Raw genomic sequence first — 14281 nt, forward strand, 5'->3', positions numbered from 1 at the left:
TAACAGCATAAGGTTAGAGTAGTTGATTCTGATTGACACATTCATCTGAGGAACCTCTGAGTTTTAATTTCAGTTTCAATGTAATGACACCACCCATCTACATGTATTAAATCTGATTTTGCACAATCAATTTTTTACATTGACAAATAAAAAGTTAATAGTCATGTCAACTCTCCCAAGGCCTAGATGCATATTGTGCCAATATGCAAATGTTTTGTCATCATTTGTCTCTAGGAGCTACACTTTTCTGGGCCCAGTTTCTCCCTGAGCTTTCAGCTGTATCACACAGTCTTCATCAGGAGACTGAGTTGAGACAGTTTCAAGTTCAACTTCAAAGTCAGCGTGGATGAGTACTTGAGGTGCTCTGAAACATCTGTATTACCATGGGAACTGAGGAAACTCTGATGAGGACTGTGTCTGAGGCTTAAACAACGCAATAAGTGGACCTTGAGTTGAAAGCTGCTGTCTCCATGTTCATGACTTAAGTGTCACGTTCAGCTTTATGTCAAGACTAAAATTCACCCACTGCAACTACCGCGGTAAAAACATCAACTGTAGGTGATACCAGCACATTCCGCCGATAGGTGTCAGTGTGGTGGAGCAAGCCCCGTACGCGCCATCCGTAGAAGTAGAGGGATGGTTTTCTCCCCCCTCTTATTTTTTGGTGTGGCTAATGGGCTAACTGCAAACTAACCGTGCTAAACGCCGGCAAGTTGGCCCGATTGTGAATGTCTCACAAAACGACAATCGACAAGCTATTTGCGGTTTGTTGTGGGGACATACCAGCATATCGATACGGTGCTACTTTGTTTCTCATTTGAAAGTAAGCTAACGTTATTGTCTGTAAGCTAGTTGAGGCTAACGTTAGCAGTATAGGCTAGTAGCATAGCAAGGCAAGCGCGCGTTCAGCAAATGTTATAAATTGTAAAACCTGAATTGCTAAAACGTTTTCCCACATATTTGGTTATATAGAAAATAACTTCTATAAATATGTCACCGTATTATTTGGTTGGGTGCGTCTGTGTTGTGTAGTTCACAAGCTGTGGGGTGCATGTTAAGAAATTAACCTGGTAGAGTTCATCAGCTCGGCTCAGAAGTTTGGACTTTCATCAAATGACTGAAGTGAGTAAATAACGTGAAAATTTCAAAGGAGGCTATAAGTGTTTATGAAGAAGTACAGTCATTTTCTCCAAGCTTAGCATGCACTTCACTTACTGTATGTAGCTATTAGCATAACTAGCTCATCAGAGCCAGATGGTATCATTTACTATTAAATTATGGGGTGAGTCTGAAGTGAACATTTGACAAAATCTCTTATATTCTGTTTATGATTGTATTAATTGTGAAATTTGTCTCCATAAGCAGGAAGGGTGCTCTGGAGGGCTCCACATCATCAGTGAACACATCCATGCCTAGCCTGATCATGGAGAGGGGACGGCAAAAACTGCAAAATATCCTGGAGGATGGATTAAGCAGAGATTTGCTGAATGCCGGCCGGTTTTGCTTCAGCTGTGAGCAGATATTTTCAGATCGAAAATGCTTGGAGGAGCATGTGTGTTCCGCCGCAAGTTACATCTGCTCCTGTGGTACTGAGTTTACCCACTACAAAGACATGCTGGAGCACAGCACGACGCATGAACCAGGGCATCAAGTGCTTGATCACGAAACAATAAGGAAGCGCAGAATTGAGAAACGCATAGCAGAGGAGGAGCAGCTGAAAAGATTACAGACGGGTGAGGTTGTCTGGAAGACACCTAAATCGAACAAAGTGCCATCAATTTCTTCGCCACTTAAGCCTATGCTGCAAGTACCCATTACATCAGCTCATATGCCACAACCTCCCATGCAGTCTGCACATATTTCAGAAGTGCCTGAGTTGTACCCCTCTATGTCACAAACACCCTTCCCCCCAAACCCTGCCACCTCTGTAACACACATGCAGGATATTTTTGCAGGTGTAGGTGCACCAACAGTGGATCTTTGGACACTTTACCAGCCAGTGGTGTTGCTGCAAACAGTGCGCAAGTTTAACAAGAAAAAGCCATACACTTGTGGTAAATGCGGGCAGTGCTTTTTGACAAAAACCTCCCTAATCTCCCACCACAGCTCCCATGTCACAGATAAAGTTTCAGGTTGTGTAGGATGTGGGCTGCTGCTCTCCAGCAAGAAGGTAGTGCCTCGCTTCCATGTTTGTAATTCACCCAACACTGCTACCAAATTCAGACTCATTACTGCGAGGCCGCTAGGTTTCAAGGGAATAAATGAAGCTAGTATAGACAAGAGTCAGAATCTGAGCACTCAGGGGTGTCAGGCCACCTCATCTCCAGAGTTAAAAAGGCAGAATCCCATAGTAGCCAGCAAAGGTATTGGGACACCTTACATCACTTCCACCCTGCAGCTGAAAAATCTGAATATCAGAACATACAACAGAAGCAATCAGAGGCTTCATTTCACTCCATCCCTGCAGTCAAAGAGTCGGAATCCCAGTGCATTCACCAAAAGCAAGGTTCTTCCTGTCACTCCTTCCATGAAACCGAAAACACCCACAAACTCTGCATCAAGGGTACAGAGCAAACCTGCACAGATATCCTCTGCACCAAATGGGTTCATGTGTCGAGTCTGTCATATTCCTTTTGAAACTGCTCAGCTGCTGCAGAGGCACAAGTGTATCAAAGCACAGGAGTTTATGGCGCAGCATGTGCGAGGTGGCAGACAACATTACAAACTAAAGAGGGTGACACCAGTGGCAGGCTCAGTTCATGCTCAAATGAACGGTGAGAGAAAACTTGGGGTCCCAGCTGCTGTTAACATGAAGAAAACCCAAGTCATGGCTGTCAGTCTGGACAAAGGGCAAGGTGCGGTTCCTGTGAATGGGAAAACAGCAGTGGATATAGACGATGATTGTTACATTGTTGAGAGCGGACCAGACAAACCTGCTGAGATGATTTACCAAGTAACCTCATCTGTTCCTATTATAACTTGACAAAACTAAAGCCACGTCCAATTTGCATGTGACATTTTTTTGTTAATTATGGACCAAGTGCATAAAAAATGCAGCCTCCTGGTGAATCAGCATCCATTGGTTTGAATTCATCATACAGAAACACAATGCTCCGTACTACTTTAAAAGAAATATAAGTGTAGGATGTGTAGTGACAATAAACATGCATCTTAATTAAGCTGCATTTCTCTCGTCTGTACAGTAAACAGTCTCATATTGACTATAGACACAAGAGTCTAAAGTTGGTTCCCCTGCTATGGTTATAGAAGATGTAAATCAATAACGTTCGTTATTTAAATGTATGTGCATGGTTTGCCCATGTTTGATGGGATAACCAGGTACTGCATTTACGTTTTTGTTTTGTTTGTTTTTTTTTCATGTTTTAGTATGATGAGAATGTGTTGTGAGGCTGTGGGAAATGACCACAATACCTTGTGTGTTCTTACCAGTTTTGGCAGACGTCATGAATACAATATATGTTGTATTAAACTATATTTTCAAACTCATAGTGTGTGTGTTAATGGGATAATGCAGCATGCCATATTTTCAGTGAGGTTATTCACATAATAATATAACTAATTGTATAGTGCTTTTAGCCTGAGAACACTTAAGCTAATCACATGTAAGTGCAGTTTGTGATGCTTGCTAAATACAGTAAATGTACATGAGATAATGAAGGTGTGGTGGTAAAATGAAAATACAATTAGAAATTATATATTCCTATCCATGTATGTATATTTAGCTAATATAAAAAGTATTGTCAATTTGTATGTATGTTGTGTGTTTGAATAGAAATATGAAAAAAACGAACTACAGTAGGGGGATGGTGAGGGAGTTCTAATTTTTTGTGTTTTTATTGTGTTTTTTTTTATTATTGTAATTTTATTTCACTTTATTGTACTGTATTTTTGATTTGGCATGACCTCATTAGCCCTGTTAATTTTGCGCCTCGTTTGTCATCTTGATTCTAAACTTGAGATGATGAAAGCCCCTTTTCCTCAGTGATGCACTCGTAGTCCATCGTCTGTAGTGTGCATCACCTTTCCAGCAGGGGGCGCTGTTTTAAAGCAAACACAGGGCGCTGTTGTGTGTCCATTTATGATGAGGTAAATATCCATGGCAAATATCCAAAAACATGCATGCGGCGTTCACGTGCTATTTGTGTGCTTGTAATTTCAAATACTTCTGCGAGGATCAGACACCAAACACCTCACGTTAGGACAAACAAACTCAGCACACATATACATTTGGGTGGATGATGTTCGCGTATGTGACACTGACCCACTTTGCTTGAATTTGCAACGGCGAAAGCATTAGGAGTGTCAGGCACTCTTGATAGTTTGTCTACCTGTCAAATCAAACCTTATGATAGTGTATATCACTTTTCCAGCTTCCAAGCTCTATGTCCTTGAACGTCACATCTCACCAATATACCTATCGTCAAAAATCCCCCTCTTCTGTGTCCCGTTTGACACTTTTGGAGTCACCCGTGCAGAAGAACTCTGAAATTTCCCACAGCAATCAAGTATCCACTCTGTGCGCTCGGCGTGATTGACACTCTCCGGGTTTGCTTTGTGCGTGGATGTCGAGTGGCCCACTGCTGCAAAGAGCTCAGAAAAGAAGAGAAAGCCAGGCCCACATTAACAGCTCCACTTTCGAGACCAATGCACGCTTGTAAAGAAAGGAAAAAAGTGCCAAGCAGCCACGTTACGACAGAGCATATGTTAGCTTTGAGCTAGCCAGTAGCTAGCTAGTGGAGCAGCGGTCAGTGCATGGCTACGCAGAGACTCTTGACTCTCTCCCACGCAGGCAAGCAGTTTGTGTTTACTACCGCCCATCACATTTGGTAACCGGTGTTGAGAAATAGCATACATACGTGTTACTAGATATACATGGAAACATACAAACTGACATTGTAGTTAACGGTTAGTTTCGTGTGGCCTGTAATGTTAAATTACCGGAGCTAGCGATCTGGCCTACACAGAGATAACGCCTACATTTTCGGTCATGCTGCTGGTAGCTTTTCATGATAACTGATAGCTGGATGCTGAAGCTGCCGGATTGGTCGTAAATGACCATAACACAGATTATGTGACTCAGTAGGATTCGGTAATGTCTCATTGGGTTTTGTGTTTGAGTCTAGATAACCACACTACCTCAAAAGCCATTTGCTCCTGTGTGTGCATCAGATGTACCTGCAGGGGAGATGACTGTCACCCTAACAATAACAACCATTGTCTGTCTACACTAAAACCAGTGTAGATTTACTTTTTGCACGACTTGTAATGTAGTGCTTTACAAATTGCAACACCATACTTTTAGCAAACTTTGTTCTTTTGTGATTTATGGAGTAGTTTTAAAGTGTGTGCAACGTGTAATTTGTTAGACGCTGAGTCTGCCTGATTGGTCTGTTATGTACAGCTGTGGAAGAAGTATTTACATGCTGTACGTTTTGCACTGCAAACAGAGCGGGGCAATGCAAAACTGCTCCATTATAAATAGAATTCCTGTGCAGTGAGTTTTACTAAAGTTAAAGTACTGACGTATTATCAGCAAATTGTGCTGAAAGTACAAGTAGTCACTTTAGAGAATCAATTTAATATATTTAACTATTGTCTTATGTCAGATTAATGGATAATTATTATTATTACTAAGGTGTAAGTAGCATTTTAATACTGTGGTTATGGAACTAATGTTACATCGTTTATAAATTAGTATGTTGCATCATTTATAAAATGCTCTATACATTTTTTTATGACAGTGTTACTCTGCAAAGTAACAACTAACTGTAAGTGTTAGCAAGTCCAGTGCAGTAAAAACTAGGCAATGAGAAGTGGAATTACTCAAAGTACCAAGTTTATCAGAGCTGTATTTAGGAAGAGTTCTTGAATAAATGGTCTTTCCAGTTATTCCCTAACTATAGTTGTTCTTACATCTCATATTTTCCTGTAAAATGAATTGCAAACTCTGTTACTTGTTTCTGGACTTAACTTTCTAATTTTTGGGAAAATGTTGTAGTCTGGAAGAGCAATGTATCCTAAACAAGCATAAATTGTTGCAGGCAACTTCTAAACTGTCCCAGTGAATCCTTGCAACAGGCTTCTTTTTGGCCCAGATTTGCACCATGCTTCACTGTAGACACCTGCACATTACACTCGTTTCACTGATGTGACGTACATACTCGTGGCAAATTAACCAAATTAACTTGCATGAAAGAGTTGATGGGTTTTATTGCCTTTGAACAATCACAATGCAGCCAGTTAAACGGCCATAACATGCAGTGTATTCACAACTGTGATTTTTCAGGTCACGTATTGTGACGTGACAGCATTTTGCAGTTACAGCCTCCTTGTCACTGTTTAATCCACAGACTCTTGACATGGGGAGTAAAATGTCCTTCAGCAGAGGAAGCAGTGACCAAAATACAGTCTCTGAGTTAACTTCTGTGACACCTCATCCTCGCAGTTCCATTCATGCTCCTCCGGACTGCAAGCAGGTAGCTAGTGGGAGAGAGAGACAGACCTATCACCCCAAAAGTTATGCCATTTGTTACAGTACAAAGCATAATTTTTGGAGTAAATTTTGTAAATGGAATATGGATGAATTTCTGCTTTAAAACTTCTAAACCTGAGGGGCTTTGAATCTCAATGGTATTTTAACGTAGGCCCTATGGCATTGAACGTTCTAAATTAATTTAATTACAGATTTAGTTACATATTTTGACTGTGTTACGATGGATGTATTTATTTGTGAGGAGATCATTTTTATAATACAGCATATGTGTAATTGTTGAAACATGGGTTTGTGTTTTTAATTAAACTGACAATCTAAGTTTATTATACCTTACTCCCTAATAAGCACGGATTTGCCAATCTTTTGTTAAAACATTGATTATGGTATTGAGTATGATCTAAATCTAAACATTTATATTGAACAAATTATAGAGAGAAAAACAACAGAGCTCATTTCTTTATTAGGTTTTTAGTTTTATGTATATTTTAAGATACATGCAATAATCCCATTATAATACTGTTGACAAATGTTTTTTTTTTCCTCCTGCAGACACCTGAAGACAAGAGATGCACTGAGGAAGAGCTGGACCCCAGCTGGGGAGAGGAAATGAAATTAGCAGAACTGACTGAAACTGCCCGTGAGTCCCACTCATCAGGTCACCTGGAGTCTGATGGCCATGCTAACTCTGAAACAGTAAGCAGAACAAACAGTCGGCAGAGTGAGTGCACATCATCGCAGGTAGGGATGGAAGCAGAGCCTCAAATGACACCTGCGAATGTGTGCAGCTCAACAACAGACAGTCATGGGCAGCCCGTGGAGGTCCGCAGAAAACGCGGGCGCCCTCGTAAAGTAAAACCGCTGCTGACTGAAGATGTAAAAGATGCAGGTACCATTGGTCTTAATGCAGTTCAACATAAGGAGATCAGCACAACAATACCTTTGCCAGCATGCTTAGAAAACCACAACAGTGGTCATGTGCCTAACGCTGTAGATGGTCCTTTAATCAATAATTCTGGTCCTCATACTGTCTCTGATGGTAAAGTAGAAGACAGTGTCCCTGCACTGCCAAAAAGAAGAAGAGGAAGGCCAAAAAAATCAGAAATCGCAGCTTTTAAAAATACCTTTGTTAAGGCTGCTGCTGCCAGTGCCCCTGCTGCTTCTGCTCATGCTAATAATATTAACGGTCCAGCGCGGAGGCTGAGGAGTAGAGGGGAGCAGCAGCCTGCGACACAAGATGGAAAGACTGAATCTGATAGCAAGGTAGAGCCCAAGCAAACTGAACTGACTCCTTCAGAAAGTAGTAAAACATCCAACTTACAAGGTGTCAAAAGAAGAAGGTCTAAACTCACTGATCAGCAAGTTCCAGCTAAAGTGTCCAGGCTGGATGATTCCCAGGAGGCCTTGTCAGTGTTGAGCAATGACACAGGTTGTGGGGAGAGAGCAGAGACAGATAAGCAGGTGGAACTTAACACTGACAAACAAGAGGCTGATATAGATGGAAAGGAAGGCCAGTGTTCCCCACAGCTTGGTGAAGGACAAGAAGAACAGACAAATAAAAAGGAGGATGCATCACCACAAAGAAAACTGCGTTCCCAGGTGGCACCTGAGCCTGAAGTTATTCCCTCAGAGGATTTGAACAGTCTAAACTTGGCAAGTCCTACACAAAGTGATGAACCTAAAGTAGAACAGTTAGTGGGCATGAATTGCAACGAGGAGCCACAATCAAAAAGCAGTCTTGACTCTCCAAAGGATGCAAACTTGGAGAATACAGAGCCCTCTACCACTGACATAGTAACATCCTCTGAAGAAACACCTAAACCTGTTGGGAGCCCCCATGCTGTGAAAACTGAGAATATAGAGGTAGAGCTGGATCATTTAAATCCTGTCGTAGAGCCGAACAGTCCTAAGTCTGTAGAATACAGTGCCAACACCACAGTTAAATCTGAGGGTCAGAGCACTCAGCGAATAACTTTCAGGCGCAAGAGAGGCGGCAAGAGAAGGAGGAGGATAAGTAATGTTTTGGTACAGACAGAGAAACTTCCAGAGGGCCATGAAGGCAGCGCCGCCACTCAACAAAAAGTAGACAGTGGTGATGTGGACAAGGAGCCAGAGTCGACTGCTAATGCAAATGTTGTCTATGCTAAAAAAGGGAGTAAAACTCTGTTGAAATGTGGTTACTGCGGCCGCACGTTTAAATTTCTGTCTCAGTTCATCATCCATCAACGGATTCACACAGGAGAGAGACCGTTCAAGTGTCCTGAATGCGACAAAGGTTTTAGCAAAAACTCAAACTTAAATCTTCATCTCAAGACACACAGAAAGAGCAACATATATCAAAAATGCCCATTTTGCAAGATCAAATTCTCTTGCTCTGAGTATGCCTCTCATATGGAGATGCACGCACATGAGCTGGCTCAGGACTTAGAGAACAACAAATCCGAAATCCGGAGCAGGGGCAACAACCAGGAAGACTGTGAGGGATTTCACACACCAGTTTCGTCAGAAAAGAGAGCAAGAAAAGTGTGCCAGTACTGTGGTAAAACATTCCCATTTCAGTCCGCCCTCATAAGACACGTGCGTGTCCACACAGGGGAGAAGCCTTACAAATGCGATATATGTGGCAAAGCTTTTGGTCAGGCCTATTTCCTCCGTGTTCACGAGCTGACACACTGGTCTGTGAAGCGTTACAACTGCACGCGTTGTGAAAAATCATTCACTCATTATAGCAATGCAAAAAATCACACGTGTAGACCTGCGGGAAGCGATGATGGCCCCCAGTCCAGCAGACGCGTAAAACCTTCACTAACTTATACGTGTCACATCTGCAAGAATGTCTTTGATCATTTGCAGGAGTTCAACAGTCACATGAGAGCACACACTGGTGCGAAGCTTTATCGCTGCTTGTATTGTGACAAGCTGTTCGGTGTGCTGTCTGAATTTAACACCCATCGCAATCAGTGCAGAGGAGAGAGAAACGCCTCCAGCTCTGAGATAAAGGAGGAGGAGACGATGTCGTTAATACAGTATACAGTGCCTGCTCTGAGGTGTTCATCAGGACAAAATTCAGCATCTTCTCTCACAGCTGCAAACTGCGAACCACAGAAAAAAACACTACAAACCAGCCGCAAGAGACGCATTGCCAACCTAAAGAAGCCGTTCCAGTCCACGGTCATACCGGCTCACCATCTCTCACACCTCGTGTCGAAGTTAAACAAACTAGACAACAGATCGGACCCCAGGAAATATCTATGTCCGAGTTGCGGGCGACTGTTCAGACACATGGGCAGACTCCGAGCCCACATGCTCACACACGCCCCAGGTCAAAGTTATACTTGTGCCTGTTGCGGCAAGACTCTAGAAAACTGGCAAAAACTGTGGCACCACCAGAGAATCCATCGACAGAGACGCGGCCGCTTCACTTGTCCTCAGTGCGGGCAAGGTTTTCGGTTTGTAGAGCCTTACAAGAAACACATGAGCGAGCACCCAGAATTCCAGTGGGTTCAGGTCAGGCCTAAGAAAGTGTTTCTGCCTTATCAATGTGAGCAGTGCAGATGCAGATTTAAGACTCTAGACTTGCTGTTCAATCACCAGATCTGCCATTCCTCAACACAAGACATGCACAAGGACTCTACTTTTGATTTATCTATAGATGATCATACTACACAAACAAACAAGAAAACATTTAGCCCTTCCACCAACAACCATATAGCAACATCACATCCTGATCCTGGAGACAGGAGCTCTCCTCTGAGCCCCTTATCTAGTTATCCAGACCCAGTTACTCAAGATTCAGCTCTAGCACCCATGATTTCTCTTGTCCAAAACCAGGGTCTTGATTTGGGTAAAACTTCCCAGCGCCCCAGCAGTACACATTTAACCCAAGATAGAGAACCCAGCCATGACAGAACAGTTGAAAATGCACTCGGGAAACCCATCACACCTTTGAGAACTGTGAAAAGACACACAACCCAAAATGCCAGCATATCAAACGAAGAGTCTTCAGACGGCATTAAATGTGCTGTGTGTGGTAATGCCTATCCTGCCATTTCAGACCTTTATCACCACTATTTGCAGCATGCCAGAGGCCAGGTGTAATAACCTAGGTGAATGGGTTCCCCTTCTACATCGACTGTTTTACATTGTTTTACACAGGGGTCCTGCAGTAGAAAATATAAAAACATTGTCTGTTACATATCTGGAAAAGCTAGGAAAACTCTTTATTCAGATGATTTGTTCACAGTTTCCAAATTATGACGAAAAACTGAATGTACAAATACTCACACTTCACCTATTTTCATTAACTTCATGAAGCAATTTAAGACAGAAACCATTTAGCTGTCTGTGGTTTCTATAATTAAATTTCTGTCAATCAGAAAGAACAGAAGAGATGTAGATGGAGAGAAAATATAAAATTGGTTACAGGAGGATTGTACTGGTGTCAGGGAGATGCCCCAGATGTTTTGTACATTCAGTGCATTGATGAAGCAGCCTTGGAATAATGTAATTGGCTATATAACAATGTATTTGAACACAGAAATTGTACTGTATGTAAATGATCAATCATAAAACACCAGAATACAGTTAGCAAATATTTATATGTGAAATAATCATTTAAATATTGCGAATCATCATTTATTTTTGTTCTACTGCTACCTTTTTTATTTCTACTTGGAAAAGTACAGTGTCCATCCACAGTGTGAGAAAATCAGCCACTGATCAGACATCACACTGAATTAATTCATGAACTCTAAAGTTGTGTTTGGCAAATCTGACCAAAAAATGATTGGAACACTGCAACAATAAATTCAGTTTATAGTTTATATTTTAAATGTGCTGATTTACCCATCATGTCATCCATGAATAATATGACCATTTAAGTGAGTAGTCCAGTATAGTTTTTCAAGTTTTAAACACTCATCAGAATGCATTCATTTACTGTGTGACCACTGTGAATTTAATATCAAAAATCAACATCATGAATGTCTGTTCTTGACTAATACAAGTCAAGCTGTTGCGAAAAAATGTGTTGTACTGATTGCAAATTTGGTCTACATCAATGACATGCATCTGCCTTCTGTATTTATATTTTGAAGGTCAGTGTCAGCTTCTGTTATGCACATGTTTGTCAAAGAGTTTGCTCTGTTGTGGACTTGTAATATGATGGCTGAAATCAAGTGACGCTAAATTTTCCAGACAATGTACTGACAAACGCACATTCCACAACCTGCCTCACCAAGTGAGTTTTGTTGAACATCCATCGCTGTTCACTGCTTCTGAAAAACTACATTTTCGTGCTTTGATGTCAGGTCTGATTTTGTTGAACTCATGAAAAAAAGACAATTCAAAATATGTTTCCCACGTGGACAGCCTGATCTGTTGTATATATAGTTTTATGCAATAGTTTGTCTTAAGAACAATAAAGATCACTTTTGTATTCACATTTGGTGTCTCTCTTATTTCTAGGTTTAGTTTTGTGGGTACATGTGAACAGTTAAACATCTTTATGCTATATTTAAGATATGAGATGCTGCTGCTGCTGCAGTCCTGAAATATTTCTAGTGATGATATGATGCTGAAGTTTAAGGCAAGTGGATCTTTTTTTATGTAGATTTTTGTAGTAGTAGCATGTGAAAGACCATTCAGTGGGTCATGTTTAATAACTGCAGGGTAAACATTTTGGTTGTGGTTTATGAACCTGTTGCAGCATGTTTTAATAGCCCATAGCCATGAGTTTGAGTGAAATGTGTAGTGCTCTGCCAAGAAACCAAACATGAGTGAGTTTTTAGGTTTTTCATTTATTTAGGGGATATGCATTTTCCTGTCTCACAACAAATGGCTGTAAAGAGACTTTAGTTGGAGGACATGGTGCTGCGGATCCAGGAGTTGTAGTTGCAGACCTTGGCGTAGACTCCAGGCTTGTTCCTCTGGGCGCAGCCATAGCCCCAGGACACCACACCCTGCAGCTGACCGTTGCACACCACGGGGCCACCGGAGTCACCCTGATAGGACACAGACAGAAAACAAGACATGAGTAGAGGTGTTCTGAAGTTAAATGTGTCCACTTGAAGAGACAGTGATGAAGACAGCTGGTACCTGGCAGGAGTCTTTGCCTCCCTCGAGGAATCCAGCACAGAACATGTTGGAGGTGATCTGTCCAGGGTAGGAGTTCCTGCAGCTGCTGTCGCTCAGGATGGGAGCATCCAGGCACCTCAGGCGGTCGGGGTAGTTGCCTAGAAAAGAAAAGGGCAAAATGTGGAAATCTTCATACCCCATCACGTACCAGAAATCATTCAGATATGTTGGCAGTGTTTTACTGACTTCCAGAGCTGCTGGTGTTGCCCCATCCAGAGATCAGGCAGCGGGTGCCAGAGCTGGCACAGCTGGAGGGCAGGGACACGGTGCGGACGTAGCTGTTGAGGGTGGCGGGCTTGCTCAGCTTGATCAGCATGATGTCATTGTCCAGGTTGCGGCTGCTGTACCTGGGGTGACGGATGACCTTGGCAGAGTTGATGAACTGCTCGGTGCCCTCGTTGACAGCGATGTTGTGCTCACCAAGACGAACCTGGATGCGGCTGAGAGAGAAGCATGAGGGTAAAAATTCATTTCATGTTCACCTCACTGGTTTCACTGTGAATGTTAACAGGCTTGTGGTTTCACGTAAATCTAATATCCACTGTCTTGACTTACGACTTGTAGCAGTGAGCAGCAGACACCACCCAGGTGCTGGAGATCAGGGAGCCTCCACAGAAGTGGTAGCCAGAGTTCAGAGAGACCTGGTAGGGCACAGAGTTCTTTCTGCACTCGTAGCCTCCAACGATCTTATCATCCTCATCCTCAATGGGAGCGGCATCTGATAGAAGTAAAGAATTTATCACAGTTTAGTAGAACAGACATTTTCAAATAAGTCTTTAAGTAAATAACCTTTCAGTCTTACTTTGATGGTCAAAATCATTATAAAAGTAAGTAACATGTAAGACTTGTTTTGGTCTTCATACTCACATGCCACTGCGAACAGAGCCAGAAGAATGAAAGCCTTCATGATGGTTTCTGCCTGAGCCTCGGTGCCTGTTCAGCTCCACTGCTGACCCTTTTAAACCCACTCTGTCCCGCTGCTATCTGCTTGGCCAAGGTCACCTATTACTTTTTTTACCCTTATCTTCTGAGTAATGTGTGAAAACACATCTGGATAACGGGGGGGGACATATGTCCTATGTACAGTATGATAATATGTCTTGTGGTTCAATAAACAGCCTGACACATATGCATAAGGCCTTTAGCATGCGAGGCTCAATTTCATGTATTATCGATCAATATACCTCACATACACTATAACCTGTTGATTGTGTGAGTCTCTTTTTTTTTGTTATTCAAGGAGAAATATTTTACATTTTGAATCAGTTTTTCTCTCAGTGATAATTCTAAATCCTCATCTTGTGCAATAGATGTCCTTTACTCAGAGAAACAACAGCTTTAAAAGTTGTACATCAGTTGTTTTTAATATATATTGATAAATATCATGAATACAGGTCATTTCTCAACATGGATTAATATGCATACAAAGAATACTCGAGAGCCATTGAGCGTTTACAGTCAGAAATGTCCTGAAAGTGGCTTTACAATGGCAGGCACGTTTTGAAGAATCATTGTGGTTTAAGAACTAAAAGTTGAATTCATAAGTGGCTTCTTTTGATTAATGTACCTCACACTAAAACTGAGGAGGATGTGATGTACAACTGGAGTGGCATTTGAGCCCCGCACAAAATGAAT

The 14281-nt window shown here is 41.9% G+C and overlaps 3 protein-coding genes across 7 annotated transcripts; 2 read left to right on the top strand and 1 right to left on the bottom strand.

The window, feature by feature from the left end:
- The first annotated feature begins 610 nt into the window (after window positions 1–610).
- Window positions 611–3507, top strand: LOC108890198 (uncharacterized). Of its 5 annotated transcripts, none has more exons than XM_018687040.2 (2): window positions 611–1122; window positions 1363–3507. In XM_018687040.2, the coding sequence occupies exon 2, from the start codon at window positions 1409–1411 to the stop codon at window positions 2981–2983; it is 1575 nt and encodes a 524-aa protein (XP_018542556.1). In that variant the 5' UTR covers window positions 611–1122; window positions 1363–1408; the 3' UTR covers window positions 2984–3507. The 5 variants fall into 5 exon arrangements, with proteins under 5 accessions (XP_018542556.1, XP_018542547.1, XP_018542566.1 ...); XM_018687031.2 differs by having other exon boundaries at window positions 1366–3507; XM_018687050.2 differs by having other exon boundaries at window positions 611–823.
- Window positions 3508–4470: 963 nt separating this feature from the next.
- Window positions 4471–11954, top strand: si:dkeyp-84f3.9 (zinc finger protein 184). Its single transcript, XM_018686969.2, has 3 exons — window positions 4471–4810; window positions 6372–6497; window positions 7064–11954. Exons 2-3 carry the CDS (start codon window positions 6381–6383, stop codon window positions 10607–10609), a joined length of 3663 nt encoding a protein of 1220 aa, XP_018542485.1. The 5' UTR covers window positions 4471–4810; window positions 6372–6380; the 3' UTR covers window positions 10610–11954.
- Window positions 11955–12289: 335 nt separating this feature from the next.
- LOC108890234 (trypsin-3) lies at window positions 12290–13568 on the bottom strand. The gene is made up of 5 exons (XM_018687091.1): window positions 13514–13568; window positions 13202–13364; window positions 12833–13086; window positions 12608–12744; window positions 12290–12513 (listed from the first exon to the last, which is right to left on the bottom strand). Exons 1-5 carry the CDS (start codon window positions 13551–13553, stop codon window positions 12364–12366), a joined length of 744 nt encoding a protein of 247 aa, XP_018542607.1. The 5' UTR covers window positions 13554–13568; the 3' UTR covers window positions 12290–12363.
- Window positions 13569–14281: the final 713 nt, after the last annotated feature.

The sequence above is a fragment of the Lates calcarifer genome, linkage group LG15 (genome assembly GCF_001640805.2).
Source record: "Lates calcarifer isolate ASB-BC8 linkage group LG15, TLL_Latcal_v3, whole genome shotgun sequence".
Taxonomy (NCBI): domain Eukaryota; kingdom Metazoa; phylum Chordata; class Actinopteri; family Centropomidae; genus Lates; species Lates calcarifer.